Source organism: Scophthalmus maximus, chromosome 16 (genome assembly GCF_022379125.1).
Source record: "Scophthalmus maximus strain ysfricsl-2021 chromosome 16, ASM2237912v1, whole genome shotgun sequence".
NCBI lineage: Eukaryota > Metazoa > Chordata > Actinopteri > Pleuronectiformes > Scophthalmidae > Scophthalmus > Scophthalmus maximus.
Window position 1 is genome coordinate 1,745,603 of NC_061530.1, and position 20,145 is coordinate 1,765,747.

General features: G+C 40.0%; 1 protein-coding gene across 1 annotated transcript; it reads left to right on the forward strand.

Moving 5' to 3' along the window:
* The first annotated feature begins 4,188 nt into the window (after nucleotides 1–4,188).
* Nucleotides 4,189–6,279, forward strand: sox17 (SRY-box transcription factor 17). Its single transcript, XM_035613778.2, has 2 exons — nucleotides 4,189–4,666; nucleotides 5,014–6,279. The coding sequence occupies exons 1-2, from the start codon at nucleotides 4,369–4,371 to the stop codon at nucleotides 5,916–5,918; spliced, it is 1,203 nt and encodes a 400-aa protein (XP_035469671.1). The 5' UTR covers nucleotides 4,189–4,368; the 3' UTR covers nucleotides 5,919–6,279.
* The last annotated feature ends 13,866 nt before the right edge of the window (nucleotides 6,280–20,145 follow it).

Here is a 20,145-nt window from a genome sequence, read left to right on the forward strand (position 1 = left end):
AAAATAAGTGACATTATAATACTTAAAATGTTCCAGCTTGAAGAAAAGGTGTGATTTCTATTTACAAATTCAATCTGAGACAAGAAGTTTCACTCCTCCTTCCTCTCCTTCACACCTGTTATGTGCTCCCCTGCTTAACATCCTCATTCTGTTCTCCTCACAAGCCCTCTCCCCATCCTGAAACACCTCTTGCTCTCCAGAGCAGGTGTTGGAGGAAGATTTATAGTCTAATCAGACCTCCAAACAATCACTACCTCACTGCTGATAATGATAGATTGTGAGGCATCCCATTTATTTTCCACCTTTAATGCCACACTACCCTACAGTATCACTTAGCAAAAAAAATGTGGATTTTAATGTAAGGTTGCAACTTTGATTTTCATGATACATAAATTATTATTTTGATTAACCTTTTAAACACCAACCCCCCTTTGTTTGGCAGCCACCCCAATTGGAAGAAATGGACAGTTTTTGATTTTTATTCCCTTTTTAAATGATATATTGGAGAAAGCTATAGAAATGCCAGAATGTTTTTCACCAAACATTTTTAAAGATGCTATAACAATATATATATATATATATATTTTTTCATTGTTTTATAATAATCACCCTACTCTGTTTCTCTAAGCTAGGATTGTTTTAGCATCTGATTTACAGGCCCACATTTTACTTTTTTGATGCAGTATCACTGCTGTGAGTGTCATTTTTGGTAGCGACAGAGAGCTGTTTTCAACTTAAAAACACTCTAACAAACCAACAACATACAACCTGATCAGCGCCAAAACAGTAGTCAGAAAAAGTTAGCCACTAGCTGGCAAACAGTTGAACATTTAGCAGCTAATGGTGGGTTGCCACTTAGTATAAACAGGTAAATGTGTTCAGTTCACCTTATCAAGTTTTTTAGACAATAATATGTTTTGCTATGGTTGTTGTGCTGCACAAAAACCCGAAGGGACCAAGGGGTCAAGCCTAATCTAAGCTATCAATACATATGATCATGTTCATACTCTTGTAATGTTTAACAGTCCACAAATGCTTTATCCTCCTAGAGCCAAGCAGGAAACAGTGGGTGGTAAAGGTCTGATTAAATCATAACTTTGTCCATAAAATGTCAGAAAGCCTATCAGTGTCCCAGTGCCGAAGGTGAGATTTCTTGTTTTAAAGGAGCAGTTAGCAATTTTGGAGAAAGTTTGCTTCTCTCTTTGTTGATTATTTTACTGCACTGGCCAGACCTTGAACCCACAGCTTCAGGTATGGGAGACTGACGCGCTAACCACGACTCCAAAACCACTGAGTTGTAGCATCATTCGCTAGCATGTCTCTTAACGTGTCGGGGAGTGATGTATACAAACTATGCTTGCATTGATGTGAGGGGCGGTCCGCACCATATTTTAGTTTTTTCGATATACAGAGCCAGGGCTGAGCCAAAAACACCGATTTTTTTTGGGCACACACACAGATGCGACAGCTAGCGGACTGTGAGGAAATAATAGCAGATTTTTACAAAAAAGTGTATTGGATTAAAATTGCTTACTGTCCGCTTAAGTGACCAATAGTACAAAACCAAAAGAAATCCCAGAAACTTATCACATTTGAGAAACTGGAATCAGTGAATGTTTAGCATTTTTTTTACTTTCCCTTCATCTACTAATCCATCTGAGAGATTTTAAGAAAAGGGCAGAATATTATTTTTTCTTTTAATTTTCAGGGTATTGTTTTAACTCACAACTCTGCCCTTCTGTGACTTTGTCCAGTTTCGGCCTGTGCTGCTTGAGCGGCTCGGGGGATCAGTGCAGAGTGCTAACATATATATACCTTCCGTCCCCGTGATTTAAACTAACACCACTGCCTCGCAGCTCAGCACAAAGGAGCCAGCAAACACATTGTGAAATTCCCAAGAAAGCCACCCACAGACAAGACTGGCGACCAGCAGCTCAACTGCGTTTCAGAACTCACTTGGAAGGCGGACAGTTTGTGCTGCTACTCCAAGGACAGGAAGTGCTTGCAGAGGGACAGGAAGTGCTCACCGCTGCAGTAGCCGAGGCTGGAACTGAGATAATGCCATTGTGTAAGCAATCCAAGTGACCTCTCCCTGAGCGTAGAGTCCAGAGGCTGGCGTCGAGAGCCCTGGCCCCCACCCCGCCCCAGACTCCCCTGGCACGGGGTGGGGGACTTGGTGGAGGGACAGAGGGGAGGAATGGAAGGAGGGGGAGGGGGGTATGAGGCGTGTCACCTCCCCCTCCCCTCCTTTGGGTTGACTCTGAACCTCACCTTGTAGAGGAAATGTGGCTACGACTCCAGACTTTATGACTTCTCCCATCAAAAGCCAAGATTTTGCACTCCCACGCAACAAGAGAGAGAGAGGCGTCCAGGGCCCACTCATACCCACACCCATGTCAACACATGCAGTCACAAAGACACACATGGAAACACTGCACGCGCAGAGCCTCTCCCCCTCTCCACTCTTGATGTAAGATCGAAGGGGGAAAACCCTATCAGGTCATCAGTGGTAAAATAGACGATGACAGTATTATAGTCCAGATCCTGTCCCATGCAGTGCTTGGCTGGACCTCCATCCAAAACACCCTCCCTTCAACCCCTAGAGGGTCACCCAGTGTGCTCTTGAGTCCCCACTAGTGTCTACACGGGGGCACGAAAAGGTTGCATAAGCATCTGTCATATTTCTGTCAGCCCCTTTTGACATGTCAGAGGGACCATAGACCACAAAAAGATGAGAACAGTCCGAGAAAAGATGGAGCTGACAGGTTGAGGTCTGCTGGCTCTGATAAGAACCCCTGCAGCCTGTGGGCGATGTTTGGATTTCTGGCCACAAACAGGGGCTTCATTCTCTGCTACATAAACACACCAAGTCTGTGTGTTTGAGGTGCAACGGGAACACATTCTCGCACATTTCTGTTGCTCACACGTGTGTCACTTGCTGATGTCATCTACAAATATTCAATGAAATATGAATGCTGCAGTCCAAATGTTTCACTTTAAGCTCACGCTGCAAGTTCTCAAGTCTAAGGACTAATGTATTTTTTGTGCAGTGCATTAGATTTTATCTATCTTTTTAAACTCCCATGAAAAATTAAAAAGTAGACAATGAGCAGAGTGAACATATAATGAGGTAAAATAATTCAACTGGTATAATAGGCTGAGCACCTTAAAGCTTTGTGTAAGTTATTGAAATTAGTATAATAATAAGTATTATAGCATAAAATCCTGACCACATTCAAAAAATTTTTTTGTTTTAATATGTAGTTTACTGTTGGTGCAGTGTGATTCCCATTATTGTCCTATCATATCACAAGAATAGAAACAAGAAAAGACAAAACATATTCGTCCTTTTTTGTATCAGTTAATGTGATAAGAACATTGTATTAAGAGTATTTACAGCCCTTCATTTAATCAATCAGCTGTTAATCTGGTTCATTAACATCCCAGACCGACGTCTGCATGGTTGAAATCCGCATTAGAAGACATTCTTAGGACATTTAAACGTCACAGCTTGAGACAAAGGCGCAAGAGTATCACAACATTTGTTGGCATTACTTAAAAACTATGGAATGGTTGTTTATTAAGGCTTTCTCCACTCTTGTTGAATTTCCCTCAAATCGCCCAATCGTTCCCTTTTGTCCATCACCTCTCATTGGGCTTGCCTCGCAGTCAAACAAAGTCTCCACCCGACCGTGCGTAAAAGTTGCGAACGAGGGAGCCTGATACTGAAGACTTTAACGCGGTCATCAGCCCAATACACACGATGATCTGAGCATCACTAACAGTCTAATATGGCACTGAGAGTGAAAACTGGTAGGGTGCTTCGGGATGTGGATCTAAATAAACGTTATTGTGGATTACAGAGAGAATTAGTTTCACCTTTACGCACCAGAAGCAGGTAACAGCAGAAAATCATAATTTTTGAAACATTGCGTTAAAGCCTATATCTAAATCTGAATACACTCGCTGTAAAACACATTTTGTGCACATTATAAAGGCTATACTTGAGCATTTTGCATTAAAATGTCACTTTGTTCTTCCCCAGAGGCTCTCTGCTCTGCTTGGGAGGAGGGGTACGCTCAACTTTTTTACACCTTTGTAGTAGGGGGCACTCCCACCACATGGTGATTGGCTGCCTGCGAGTTTATAGCTCACCAACCTTCACATTCAGCATAGTGTAGTCCGTACCTTTCAGTCCATGCTGCTCCTGGAAGTGGCCAATGGATGCAACTGATTCTTTTTTTTATTCCAGCTTTAAAGCCGAGTGTTTTTTTCTTTTCTTATCTGTCTGTAGTCTGTTTTCATTCTAGACTGTAGTCGCCACTGTGAGCTGTCCGGTGGCTCGTACAATCTCCCAGCTGGACAGAGATGAGCAGTCCCGATGCGGGTTACGCCAGCGACGATCAGACCCAGGCAAGGTGTACGATGTCAGTCATGATGCCGGGAATGGGACACTGCCAGTGGGCCGACCCTCTCAGTCCTCTTGGGGAAACCAAAGTGAAGAGCGAGCCGTGCGCATCGAGCTCCGGCAGTCAGAATCGTGGAAAGAGTGAACCGCGGATCCGACGGCCGATGAACGCGTTTATGGTCTGGGCGAAGGATGAGCGCAAGAGACTAGCGCAGCAAAACCCCGACCTGCATAATGCCGAGCTTAGCAAAATGTTGGGTAAGTCATGTTATAGCCTACTGTGTGTAATTCATGCCAACATGCCAGGTCTATACAAGTTATTTTAGAGTTACCTCGTTCTTTTCCAAGCTGTTCCTGATTTTTTTTCATTGATTTTCATCTCATTCTATTCAAACAACAGTACATTTTTACTTACATATCAGTGAATACGTGATTGTTCGGGAAGCAGGTGAAAGGTTATGGTGTTTGAGCTAAGCCTCAGATGTAACCTCAAAAACCTGTCACTGTCCCCTAAAATGGCAACAAGCTATTTTTGTGTGCATCACTGGGCTGTGCACACTATCTGCTGAAGTATCACTGATGTGCACTCTCCTCCTGACCTGCAGGGAAATCATGGAAGGCCCTTCCCGTCACAGAAAAGCAACCCTTTGTGGAGGAGGCAGAGCGGCTGCGGGTTCAGCACATGCAGGATCACCCCAACTACAAGTACAGGCCCCGGCGGCGGAAGCAGGTGAAGAGGATTAAGAGGCTGGACTCTGGCTTTCTGGTCCATAGCGTGACCGATCACCAGGCTGCGGTGATGTCCGCAGACGGAAGAGTGTGTGTGGAGAGTCTGGGCCTGGGCTACCATGAGCACGGCTTTCAGCTTCCCCCACAGCCACTCAGTCACTACCGGGATGCTCAGGCCCTTGGGGGCCCCTCTTATGAAAACTACAGCCTCCCCACACCTGACACGTCTCCTCTGGACGCTGTAGAGTCAGACTCCATGTTCTTCCCTCCACATTCGCAAGACGATTGCCACATGATACCTGCATACGCATACCACTCCCAGGCGGCAGAGTACCAACCCCAGGACCCCCACTGCAACCATCACGCCAACGCCATCCTGCAGCGACATGCTGCCTCGGCTCCAGAGCAGCCCCCTCAGCCTGCCACTTTCCCCCCTTCCTACATGGGATGCCCAAATCCTTTGGCCATGTATTACACCCAGCACTGCAGTCCCAGCAACTCTAAACGGCATCCTGGAGGGGCAGGACAGCTCTCCCCTCCTCCTGACTCTCACCCACACTCTGCAGACAGCGTGGAGCAGATGCACCACTCTGAGCTGCTGGCCGAGGTGGACCGCAGCGAGTTTGAGCAGTATTTGAGTTCCTCTTCAGTGCGTGTGGACATGACAGGCTTGCCCTATGGGCCACACGAGGCTGGCATGCAAGGACCAGAAAGCCTCATATCATCGGTGCTGTCCGACGCCAGCACAGCTGTGTATTACTGTAGCTATAACAACTCCTAACCTCGCACCTGGCATGTTACCCTGCTGCAAGGACACATGATCTGACCTCAAATCTCTGTAGCAAATTTTTTGAAACATTTTCTTTTTAAATTTTATAAATCTTTTTTCACTACTGCAGAGAAGGCCCATGAGATTATAAAATGCAGTTTTGAAGAGGACATTGTACTGTATCTGTGTAAGAACAATTATAAAGCCATAGAATATTTTAACATGAACATTGGTTTTAGTTTCCTCTCCTGAAGGGATATGAATTCATTTTGTGATAATAATTATTGTATAGTCGCTATTTTAAAGTGTATGTATATAATGACGGTGTTTTTATACTTTTTGCACTTTTGAGAAATAAATTTTTTGCAAAAGACTCTTCCTCTCTTTTATTTATAATATACATGACATTTGATGAAACTTTCCCTTTTTATGTGGGGACATCTAGGGCAACACAATTACTCTAACATTGTTTTATTTTCTAAATCAAAGGTTCTATCAGCCAAAAATTCCTTTTTTGACTTCTTAGTGATTGAATAATGAATACGAAAATTGAAATGGTGAAGCACACAGCAATTTCCAGATTCTTTTCCACATAACACAACATTACTGTTCTTTTGGTGATGGATATGTATTAAATAGGCCCACCTCTTGTTTGTTTTTCCCTCTTCCACATGGAGTTGAATGGGTTCCCAGCAGCACCAGTTGCTCACCTGGAAGCAGGGCAGCAGAGGGCTGTGACCCGACTTCCTGACTCAAAAAGAGTGGAGGTAATTTCAGTGTCTGCGTTATTTTTGTTGCCTTGTTTTTGCAGCATGGAAGCGCAGTTTATGCTCTGGACATCCTGTCTGTAAATGCTTTAGTCTCTTCTGATTAATGGTAGAGGCCATCAAATGTGACACTTTGTTTTATGTATTTTCATAGCTGAACGTGGGGTGTGCTGCTGCTATGCATAATAACACAGCGATGACATCAGGTTTAATTTCTGTGGGTCTGCTGAATGGCTCCAATATGTTTATCCAGTAATACCGGACAGTCTGTTGCTCTGACATAAATCAAACTTATCAGGTGAAATTTTTTAAGAGATCACAACAAACCTTAAGGATAATTCATGGTATTTATAGCCACAAAAAAAGAGTCTCATTATATAAATATAGATTTTCCCTGTTTGAAAAGGAAGAGATTCTTCTCTGAGGGGTCAATCACCATGACCTTATGATCCATTTTTAGCTCTTCAGAGGAAACATGTTCTAGATGTGTACATATTTATGTGCTTTGTTCAAGCTTAATGTTTTTAAATATTATCTTATGTGCACTGTTAAATGTTTTCCCTGTAAAAAAAAACTGTAATCAGCTGGCAGCAGGGTTGCCATTATGATACTGTAAAATTAACATTAATCTACCGTCACTAAAATTTACAGTTTTTTATTGTTATTCAAAATGACGGTATGAACTTGTTTTTTGTTCATTTTCACAGTATTTTACAGTCAACTGACTGGCTGGCTGTTTTTTAAATTTAACAGAACCTTACTGTTAACTGACTGACCGTTTACTTTTTTTTAATACAATTCTTTTTTTTAACCTGAATTAATCCAGAGGTAAGTTAAATACATACGAATAGTCACACTACATATGAGTCAAGCAACTTTTGTTAAGAAAAAGACTAAAATAGATCTCACTGGTTGTAAGTCCTCCCAAAATCTGTCTACAAGCACAAATCACAACAAAATGTTCTTTGAGAGTCAAGAGCTAAATCACAGATTTTTCAATCATATAATTACAATGTTAGAGAGAGAAAAATCATAACCTCTTATTTCATTATACTTTTTATTTTGATAAAAAGTTGTAAACTGCACATGCACAACAATTGCATATTAAACTAGTACTAACAAAAACCTGGGACAAAACATTGGTCAATATAATACTTTGTCAAAACAATTCAAATTCAAATAAGAATTTAACGAAAACAACACAATTATATCATTTCAAAAATATGAACTGTACATTCAGGCTCTAACAAGTATACTTAAGTGTAAGTGCAAAAGTCCAAGAGTTGAACGATGGCAGAGGAGTGACGGACTTCTAGTCCCGACTCTGTGTAAGAGAGAGAAAGAAAGAGAAAGAAATGAGTTCAAAGAATTAGAGAAACAAGACAATCTGGTGTTTTCACACATGTAAGTGAGTTATGGGGATGAATTAGCTCATCATCTTAAATGAAGTCCCAATCAATTCAATTCAATTTTATTTGTATAGCGCCACATCACAACATACATTGTCTCAAGGCACTTTACATAGTTAGGTCAATATTACAGTATTACAGGTACAACACAACAAATCCCACAATGAGCAAAGCACTTGGTGACGGTGGAGAGAAAAAACTCCCTTTTAACAGGAAGAACTCTCTGACAGAACCAGACTCAGTTGTGGGCAATCATCTGTCTCGACCGGTTGGGGTGAGGAGAGAGAGGAGGAAGAGAGGAGAGGTGGGCAGAAAGAGGGTGGGAGGAGAGACAGTAGGAGAGAAGAGAGAGAGAGGACAGTTGTACAACCGCCGCTGTAATCTCTACCAGACTGATACTTACAATTAAAAAATACAATTATGTTGTTGTTATTATTAGTGATAATATCAATATTAATGTTAATAATAACAATAATAATGACGGGTTTGGGTCCTGCAGCTCTGGGGTCAGAGATACACTAGGAGAGATAGAAAACACAAACAGGGTTAGTGACATGTACTGTAAACATATCGGAGGATGGGGGGGTAGTATAACAGTTGCTTTAATTTCTACCAGACTGATACTTATAATTAGTGAAAACTGATACTTATAAATACAATGATGTTATTAATAATAATGATAGTAATAATAATAATGACGGGTTTGGATCCTGCAGCTCTGGGGTCAGATCTACTAGGAGAGAGAGAAAACAGAGTTAGTGACATGTAATGTAGATACATGGGGGCAGAGAGAGAGAGAGAGAGATTGAAAAAAGTGGGAGAAGGAGAGAGAGATAAAGAGAGAGAAAGAGGGAGAAGGAGAGAACGGGAGAGGGAGAAAGATGCTCATGATATAAGTTCCCCCAGCAGTCTAGGCCTATAACAGCATAATAAAGAAATGGTTTATTAAACACCTGAGCAGTTCTAACTATAAGCTTTATCAAAAAGGAAGGTTTTAAGTTTAACTTTAAATGTAGAGAGGGTATCTGCACCCCTGACACAAACTGGGAGCTGGTTCCAGAGGAGAGGAGCCTGGTGGCTGAAGGCTCTGCCTCCCATTCTACTTTTACAGACTCTGGGAACCACAAGTAATCCTGCATTTAGAGAGCGAAGTGATCTATTGGGATAATATGAAACTAGGAGCTCTGTAAGATATGATGGAGCTTGATTATTAAGGCCTTTGCAGGTTAGGAGCAGTATTTTGAATTCTATTCTGAATTTTACAGGAAGCCAATGCAGAGATTCTAACACTGGAGAAATATGATCTCTTTTTCTAGTTCCTGTCAGAACTCGAGCTGCGGCATTTTGGATTAGCTGGAGGCTTTTCACAGACTTATTGGGGCATCCTAGCAGTAATGAATTATAGTAGTCCAGTCTAGAAGTAACAAATGCATGGACTAGTTTTTCAGCATCCTTTTGAGATAGGATGTTTCTAATGTTCTTGATATTGCGCAGGTGAAAGAAGGCTGTCCTAGAGACTTGTTTTATGTGTGAGTCAAAGGACATGTCCTGGTCAAAGGTAACTCCAAGGTTTCTCACAGTAGAGCTGGAGGCCAAGGTAATGCCATCCAAGGTAACTATATGATCAGATAATGTTTCTCTGAGGTGTTTAGGGCCGAGTATAATGACCTCAGTTTTTTCTGAATTTAGAAGTAAAAAATTATAAGTCATCCAGGCCTTTATGTCTTTAAGACAATCCTGAAGCATATATAAAGTGAAAAGTATCGGTCCCAGTACAGAACGTTGTGGTACTCCATGTCTCACTTTTGTATGAATGGAAGATTTGTTATTTACGTTAACAAACTGAAATCTATCAGATAAGTAGGACTTTGTGATGCAAACATCACAAAAAAATCACTAATAGACATTTCTCTGATTTATGGATTGAATAAAATTGATACTCACCAAATAATTACACAGATGGGGAAAGATGAAGAAAACAATGTGCTGGTGCATTTTTCTTCCCAGAATGCAATAAATACTGTATGACACTTTTATTTAAGTTACTCTGCAGTAAAGTGCTGTATTTTACCAATACAGCATTGTGCTGTAAAAAACACATCAATATAGTGTAATTTTACAGATTTACATTTTTATTAACAGCAAAGTGCTGTTTTAACAAATAATCGGTTAATACTGTTGAAATCTTGCCGTAAATTTACAGAAATCATTTACAGTTTGGGAGAAGTTCAGGTTGAACCTCAAGGCAAATAATGCTCGTTCTTCCCGTGGTTTTAATTATGACCAGCCCTTACTGAAATAAAATAAAATCACTACATTGTCCTATTAATGGCCCGCAGCAAGTTTTTTTTGTTGGGATATTTCAGCTAACATTTCTGAGTGTTTTCACTCCAATCAAGCATCTCTGATATGTGGTCGACTTATTTCCCCGTCACCCAGACAGTTTCATTTTCCTTCAGGCCGAGCAGGAGAATCCACTGTAATTGGTGTGAATGTGTTTAAATTCAGTCTGCACCTGAGAGGCAGGTTTATCCTCCCTGTTGTTAAAGCTAATGGGTGCATAACAACAGGCTCAGGCCGTGATCCCCAAGGCATCAGTAGAGTGGGTGTGGGACACCTGTGCAGACTAGAAAAGGCAGACCCCCCATGTCAGCCATGATATTATCTCCACACGCTAATTGATATGGGATAATTGACAAGGAAGAGCTTACTGAGTACATTTGGCATTTAAAAGTTTGTCACAGACTATGGAAGGTGTTGGAAAAAGAAAAAAAAATATTGTAAATAATAATATTAGATCATTATATATAGTTCTAATGAAGGAATGAGCATTTATGTAATTAATTGAATTTAATATACAGTTATTTGCATTACCATGTACATGTAAACACACTCAGGAAATCAGGCCTTTCATGGTGTGTGTGTGCGTGTGTGTGTGTGTGTGTGTGTCCCGGGGCCTCGCTGCCAGCAGTCTGCATAGAGCCACTCAGAGATTACAGCAGGACTGCCGGCTACATTAACACAGCAGCACTCAATCACGGCACTGCCCTAATCTCATCTCAGGTAGCTGCCTTTCACAAACACATGGACAAACGCATGAAATCAGCAGCAATTCTTTTCATTCAGGCACCAATAAATGAACAAGATGAGCTGTATTTTACCAAGATGCAAGTATAGTTCAGTTACATTTAGTTAGGTTTATCTGTCATTACGATGTCATGTTTTAGCTGCCTGAATAAACACTGAATGTTCAGACAGTGAGTTACGTCTGACTTAATCAATTGAGCCATTAATCAGCTGAAACAAAATTAATTCACATTAATTTTAAAGTTATGAAAATTGCTTTGAAGTTATGAAAATTGCTTTGAGGTTATGAAAATTGCTTTGAATTCATTTCCTAATCAAAGAAATTCACTGGTTTCATCTTCAAAATGTCAAGATTTTCTCTGTTTTGTACAACTGCAAATAAAGACGTAATTCATCAGCTGCAAAAAGACACATCAATAACGCCAATATTGGTTACATACAGGTCAAACCCCAAATAACAAGACTTTCAGAAAAATAAAACAACAACAAAAATCAAGCTGATAGTGATTATTCATACATTATATATACATAAAAGGCAACCAAAAGGACATTGCCAAGCATGCAGACCACGGGTCAAGTCTTGATGACAACAAAACACACATCGATAGATAGAAAGATAGATAGATAGATAGATAAATAGAGTCAATAGATAGAGATAACAAGACGTAGCAAAAGTACAATAAATTAGAAAAATACTATAAAAAGCAAATTTTATACAAAGAGCCCAAGTATTGACTTGTGAAAGACCCTCGCAATCTGCATGTCTGTTAGAAATGTCTTTGGTCTCTACATAAATGCCACCCAGTAATGAACACACACACACACACACACACAGACACACACACACAGACACTGCAAACTAGTCAAGGTAAAGATTCACTCGTCCTGTTTCAGAGAGACAGAGACAAAGAGGCTGCGAGGGCCCAAACTGATTAAGTCATTGATAGTTGTGAATACAGCATGTGAGACAGCTGCAGGAGAGGGTGTGTTCCCTGTCTAAAGCAGGGCTGGTTGCTCATAATCCCAGGCATATGCTGTCTCTCTCTGGCCTGATCTCTTTCACGGTCTCTGCCTGTCACACCACCGTCCAGTTGTGCTCCCACTATATATAGTTTCACAGATCCAGTCCATCTCCAGTCAGTGCTGTGACTCAAAAGTCTATTTTTCTCCTGATTCCAGTATTGCTGCTGTCACACATTCAGTTAAAAATAGTTGTCCCATGAGCTGATGAATCGAACAGGTCCCCCCCACACTTTGTGCCAGGATGTCAGGTGCTGTGTCAAAATTCCAAGGGATTATTCACATATGATTCTTGAAGTATTTTTTATTGCGCAGCTGCAATGCAAACATTACTATAAGGTGCAACATGATTTTACAGCTTTGCATTGGTACACCTTTTTGGATTCTGGTGGTGAATTTGACCTCTTTTATTCTTTTGATGACTTGATTGTGTTGTCATGGGGGGCATTTTGTGTTATTTTAAATTCTGGTCAAGGTATTAAGTTTTAAAATATACATTAGCGTTATATTTTGTTTGTTTTTCTATTTATTGTGTCAAGTACAAAATATGACAAAGGAAGTAAATAACTTTGTTTTCTCTCCCATTGTCTACAAATTAAATATGAGAGAATAAGATTTGGCTTTTGGTTAAATCCTGTTTCATAAAAAGCCTTGCACTGTAGGTTTGTACCAAACATCAATACATATACAGAGTAAAGGTTATAAAAGAATATGCAGCAGACTCTGAAATTGTACTGTGAATATTAATGATGCAATTATAAAAATACGTGGATAATGTGTTTAATACTAACATGTGACGCAGCCATAAAGAATGGTGGAAACAAGTAGACATAGCATATGTTTTCTGTCACATTACATAGAAGCAATTGTATAACCTAAATTTAAAGCTATTCAAGGGGAAATGTAAAGGCGATAAATGGGAATAAATGAGGACAACTTAATTTAACAAAAAAAATTACATCATAGTGAAAGAAAGTGTAAAAATAGATGCTTATATGACAAAATAGCGGCAGTACAATACAACAAGAATAAAATGGTCATTTGGTGCCAGAGAACATTTTTCACACTGGCTGGCACATTTGTTTCACAGTCAGGAATTGACTCAGGGAGCTGAATCAACTCCAGGCCCCTCCTGATCAGCACGGCTCTCCCCGTTCTTTTGTTTGAATCCCCTTGTGGCATTCAGGACAATTTTTAGCTCATGTCCAGGCGGGTAGTGAGTATAAGATGACTACATCAGCAGTCAGTTTCCTCTCCACTGTGTTTTTCTTTGTGAGGCTAAAAGGTGTTGGTAGAGTACAGCCACACTTTTCACTCTTTAAATCTTGCGTCCTCAACGATTCCCCGTTGGCTCTCGACCTTCCTTCTTAGGAAACATGTAAGGAAAGTGAGCAATGATGTTCAGTGGCAAAGAACAATGTGTGCTGTGACTAACTTCACATCATTAATGAGTAACTTAAGTTTATATTCAAGGAAAAAGGAAAGTAGCACCAATTGCTCAAATTTAAATGAAAAAGGAAAGTACACCCTATAACTTGTTAAGCAATTCATTAATTTCTTTGCGTATGTGGAAATTGGTGGAATAGCTCAACTAATGAGAAACAATAGAAATCACAATGTGAATACAAACACATGACCACTGACTGAGCCAGCTGTAACACGTGAAGAAACGTCAAAACGGTGATGAAGTAGTTGAAATAAATACCTGAAAGTATGGAAAATACTGACAAGAACAGAAAAACAGTTGAAATAGTTAACTCATAGAACAGATAAATATTAACAGCTTTTCACAGAAAGAAGTTGAAATAGCTAGCTAGGATGATGGATGGCAAAATAGCTAAAAGTAGCCTAGTGGGTAAGCAGCTGAAATTTAGAAAAAAGTGATAGACTGAATTAATTTAATAACAGTAAAAAAAAAAGCCCCACTATAATGTGTAGCATGAGGTGCAGCTGACAAGATAAATGTGGACCATTGTCTGTTGATGTTTTGTTCCTTCTGTGGATCTTTGAATCTTCCAGAGAGCACCTTGCTCACTTCCTTGTTCTGATGACTCCTGTTTGCTCCATCCATGAAAGATTGGCTGGGAACATCCTCTATCTGAGAGGAAAACATGCTCTGTGAAATTCACACCACTGGCACCATTTTGGGAATCACCGGAAGGACTTCCTAAAAAATAAAAATACATAAAAATATAGTCTAAATAAAGGGGAGAGGGGTCCCAGTGTCATGACCCAGGTCAACTGCCTTTGTTGTCTCATTGTATTTGTGTGTGAATGAGTTAGTTTGTGCGTGAGCAGCTGACACATTACACTCAGTATCATTCACACAGTTTATCAAAATTTGTAGATAAATATGGTGTCACCACATTTGTTTAAACTTAAGTGTGTTTAAATTAGAATTGAGCTTGGTGTCTGTTTTTAACTTATACATGGATATACCCTTTTTTTCCTTTATATCTGGACCCCATATTATTTGATGAGAAGTCATTGGAGATTTGAAAGACTAACCTATTGCTATTTATTTAATATTATTCATATATCTTTTAAATCAAATAAATAGCAATGCACATTCATCCTTTAAATATGAAACAAACAAAATGACCAAAAAAGTTTTGGGAGAAATTCTGTAAAGATAGTACAGTGTCTAGACACTGGTATTTTTCTTTTTCACACAATCAGTCTGAAAGCTGTCTCTAACACAGGAAGAGTATTTGTGTTCATGTTATGGGATTATGAACTTCAAACAAATATCAAACACATTTCCACTAAAACAGCAAACAGTCCACTTCCAGTTCCCCAAAAGCTGACAGTGTGTTCCTCCCTCTGCAGGTCATGTCTCCTCTTGGGTGGACCTAGTCTGTCCTGTCAGTGACAGATAACAATCTTTAACACAGTCATACTCAGAAAAAAACAAACATTTTAAGTGTATACTTTTAAAGTGAAATTTTGATTTAATGTTTTCTTGATTTGAAATTTGTTGTGAGTTGTTGGGTTTTCCAAAGGCTGTGAAGAAGTCAGGTGCGTTGTCGGTTGTTACCACCAGAGGTCAGCTGTGCACAGGATTACATGAAACTCACTGACAAATTTAAAGGTAATCCCACATAATTTAAGAACGTTACATTTCTACATTACTCGTGTAGAAAATAAGCATTTAAATGTGTGACGGCAAAAGTTAATCCATTATTTCTCACGTTGCTTCATTGGTTCAAATAATCGATTACATTATCGCACACAACTGTAAAAATGCATAAAATCTGATTTATTAACAGACAAGTTTATTAAAATGTATCATTTAAGGACATGTATCTTTGCATTTTGAGTGGCTATTGCAGAAACAGTGATTATGTATCATTATGTATTTCTTTTCTGACTGAATGTTGATATTGCTATTGAACTCTCAGGGAAATTTTAAATGGATGTTGAGCAACCAATTAGAGCCAAGTCAGGAAAAAAAATGAAAACAACTAAACATTAGCTGCTTGAAGTGTATGTTGTTATGTCGTAGAAGTGGCAGAAGTCGTCCACCACTGTTGTGGTTGTAATCAGTAACTTTGGATTAGCAGAGTGAGGTCACTCCAGAGTCCTAAGATAGTGAGAGGCGGGGAGAGCATGTGAGCCTTCTTGGAGTCTTACATGCATTCAGGTGAGGTGCTGTGGTCACGCACAGCCGGGTATTTTAAGCTCCAGCTCATATCCTGTGATGTCATTTCAGGTGACTGTGGCTCAGAAGGTAGAGCGGGTTGTCCACTAATCAAAGCATCAGTGGTTTGAGTCTTGATTCCTCAAGTCCGCATGGTAAAATGTGTGTGTGTGTGTGTGTGTGTGTGTGGTTTGTTTTGTCACACTAGCAACACAAATCATGATAAGCACATTAAAAGAACACTACAGTCATGTGAATGGTGCATCGTAAAATATCAAAATGTCCAATAAAGTATCATTGAACAGAAAAGAGGAGATAAGGAAGGTTATGACAAATGGCAAGAAATGTAACATTTTCTGATGGCCCAATGATATAATGATTAACTTCAAGAGGGATGTGCACATGCATGTTATTTATTTATTAAAGTGTTTATTGTCTCGTTTTTTAGTACTGTTGTGTTGCGTGTTATATGTTATAAACATGGATTCTGGACCCCTTAAAATTGTCATATTCTAAAATAATTTTACATTACTGTGCCTCATTATGACATTATGATGCAGTTAAAATGTTGTATCTTTTCAACATCTTCCAAAATTATTTGTTATCCTGATGCTGCTCTTTGTTTCTTGCCTCAGAGGTCATCTCCAGTGTTGCTGCTTTGTTAATTTAATATTGGAAATATGCAGAGACTCTGGCTGCTTCTGATTATTATCTGATGGCACTTTTGCGGCTCGATCTTTGGTGAGGACAAAAGGAGTATGGTTTGATGGGATTCCCGAACCATATAAAACAATCTTTTTATTTAGTAATACCAGAAAGGGAGGAGATTTGTTGTGAGAACATCTGAGGCCCAATATTGTTGATGATTTCTAATTTTTTTCTGCGATGAGAAATTCAAACTATCTACCGATGGTGATGAAGAGCGAAAATCTTTAAAAAAAAGACACTGAGTCCCTACCAGTTCTGTATGGGCTGCTCTGTCCTATTTCTGTCACGTCAGTCATGTCAGTATCTTAAATCATCAGTTTCAGTAAATCATGTTGTTGTGAATGTAAATTTAGACAGTATCACAGGTGTACTTCCTTTCAGTACATTAGGCCATAGTTGAGTTGGAAAGAGTTGAATACTCATCTTAAACAGCCCACAGAGAAAAGTCAAACAGTGGGCAACACAGATTCACCATATCCTTTTGTCGTTGGGTTCAGAGAAAGTCAAGGCCAACTCATTAAGTCTTTTTCCTGGCTCTGTGTGTGTGTAAACCAGTATGTATAAAAGAGAGAAATCATAACTACGTGCACATTCCTGTGTATATGCCCGGTGGGAAACGTGTGTCTGAATGTGTGTGTTCACTGTGCATGTGCTGCCTGGAGCGTCTGGAAAGTCCATTTATACGGTGGTCAGGATGCCAGTGTCTCACACAGGGAGGCCGCCTGTCTCGCCCCTGTCTTCACTCCACTCAGCTCTGTCTCTCCGTGACTGATCTTTAATCAGAGGAAGGTTGTCTGATGCGAGCACAGACGGATAAATCACTCCTCACCCGGGCTGCTATCTGGGTCATGCGTAGCCAGGTTGTCCCGTCAGCAGACTGGCCCTCCGCCCAGACCCTCCAAAGCTAACAGCCATGTGGTATTCAGCCCTTTGGTGAGGAGGACCCTGCCTGCCACTGGCCTCTGGAGAAAAATAGTCCACATTCTGCGCATATCAGTATTTATATTGCTGTTGAGAGGCTAGGTTGTTGATGTACTGTATCCTCACAAGTCACTGGCTCGCCACATTATTCTGAATCTGCTGTGAGATGTTTATACTGCAGTAAATAGTTTACGTAAGTAAAAGTAATCTAAAAACTCATGACTTAAGTAAAGGTATAGGAGATTAAGAGAAAAATTAAAGTGGTCATTATGCAAAGAATTGCCATGAGTGTTATAACACATTTACATGTCACTAAGGGTGACCAATTTTTCTCCATCAGGGCTCCTCGACTTTGGAACAGCCTGCCTGAGGAGATGAGTGTGCATTTTTTTAAGTCACTTTTAAACCCCCCTTTTTTTAGACTTGCTTTTATGTGACGTTGTCTTTTTATATCTGTTATATAAATAAAATTATTACTATTATAATTATTATTAATGCTACATGATATTTATTGTTTGTATCTAATACACTGATCATATATTTTAGTAAAGAGTAACTATAGCCTTTGTAAACTATGAAGTACCTCAAAAAAGTGCACTAGTTTAAAATATGTTTATTTCCCACCACTGGCTACTTGAAAAAATGAATGACGATGTAAAGAGAAGAAATAGTTTAAGATACATAAAATGCTTGTGACAGTAATTGACAAGAATTGTGGTCAGTTTGAGTGCGGACTAATTGAATAATGGCCATATCAGTGAAGGAGTGGGAGTGCAGAGTGATTTACCGCACAGGGGAGCGTGCTTATCTCTCCTTCTGTCCCATGCAGGAAACACTGGGATGTCACCAGGCAGATTAAAAGCTTGGCACAGCTGATAGGGAATGCTCAAAATGGATGGGGTGGGGACCTCTGACTGCTCTGCGATGGGTTTTGGAGGAGACGGGCGGTGGTGTGACCTTAGGAGTCGTGTTTGGCAGTTATTCATTCAAAACCTGGGAATTCCACTGGAAGTTAAGGGGGGGTAGCATCGTGTAACCTGAATGGATTTTTTAATAGTAAGCATATTTTTGGTAAAGAATCTACCAGGCCACACATTTTAAGTACCCAAAGGAAAAATGGAATGGCATATTTGAACATTTCTGGAAGAGTCATTTTGGGTGGAAGAAAATTTTAAAATGGATCACGTTTGCCGGATCATAAGCCTGTGAATTATAGTGAATGTTTAAAATGGCTGTTGGTCACAGTGCAGCTGTATCACTTATAATTGAATTCCTGACAGCTGCAATGCAAGGAATTGTAACCAGTTTTTACAAGGGCTACAAACACGCTGGGTGTTTTATTTTAAATGACACCACAGAGACAAAATGTGGCCCAACACTAGTTTAACTAATTTTCTATGTAGCCACCCATGCATTCAGCTCTTAAAAGCAGGAGCTGACTGGATACTCTTTGCCTTTTGAAATGAGGAAATATACACAGGCTATAGAGAGGTGTTTGATGGGAACACAGACAGACAGATCTGGAGGAGCAGCTGCATGGAGGACGCTGGGCCAAATATAGAAAGGAGACAAGGGCCAAAACATATCACACATTTTTTCCCATTAACAGCATAGGTTTGAATCTAACTTGGCGCCAATTAGTTGTAGTAAAGGCACAAGGACATAAAAATAGAGCATAGCATGGGTGGTAATGTACCCGGAACGCAGAGACAGATATCTCTGTCATGGCGGCGTGTGATTTCACATATAATCATGTGAAGGAAAAATAACAGTATTCATATCACCAGCTGGTTCGTTATAACTCGTGACGTGGAAGGCTATGTGACAGATGGAGCTTCAAACATTTGTTGCTATTACCTGTCATGCTACTTTGAGTGCTGAGCCTCAGCTTAGGCCTATTTTCAGTCTGATTCGCAGAGGGTTTGGCATGATCTGTGCTGCTCTATCAGTGCGAGCAGTCCACTCCGTTTCATCATGTGATTGTCTTTTATCTCTGCAGTGGACGGCTGGAATGAGGGGCATGCAGGCTTCAGGCCTACCTGTTTACATTGAGGGCTTCCTCCATTGTCCACCCCCCCCCCCCCCCCCCCCCCCAACTTCCTTTGACAGATTCTTCACATTTTTGTGCTTGCTGTTGTTTTGGGAACAGGTCATGGGCTCAGCACTTGGGACCCTCCACTGGCATTCACGTATCTGTCTGGTCTAGGCTCAATAGGAATTCTTTCCTATCGTGTCCTTCATACACACCTGAGATATTTTTACAGCAGTAAACCAAACAGTGCGAGTGCCATCACTTTATCCTTTGATACTGAGCAGAAACTTGATAACTTCTGTATGTTTCCTTCACTTCAGTCCTAGGTTTACTGAGGAACGAAAGCCTACTAATCCCTTTCACTACAGATATAGTAACAGTAACAGAAACAGTTTTGGTGACTGTTATGCAACTTGTGATAGTTCATGGTTAAGCATATACATGACCGACTAATACCCTCAGTAATACGCTTTAACCTGAACTACTGGAAACTATCCTTACTTCCTATCGTATACTTAATTATATTTCTAAAACAGGCAGTATTTTATTACGTGTATTTCAATAGGGACTATACAAAACTCTCCACATTGCTATTATAGTAATTGTTCATGTTATTTTAATTTTTATTATCTTGTACTTTCATACAGTATGTGAT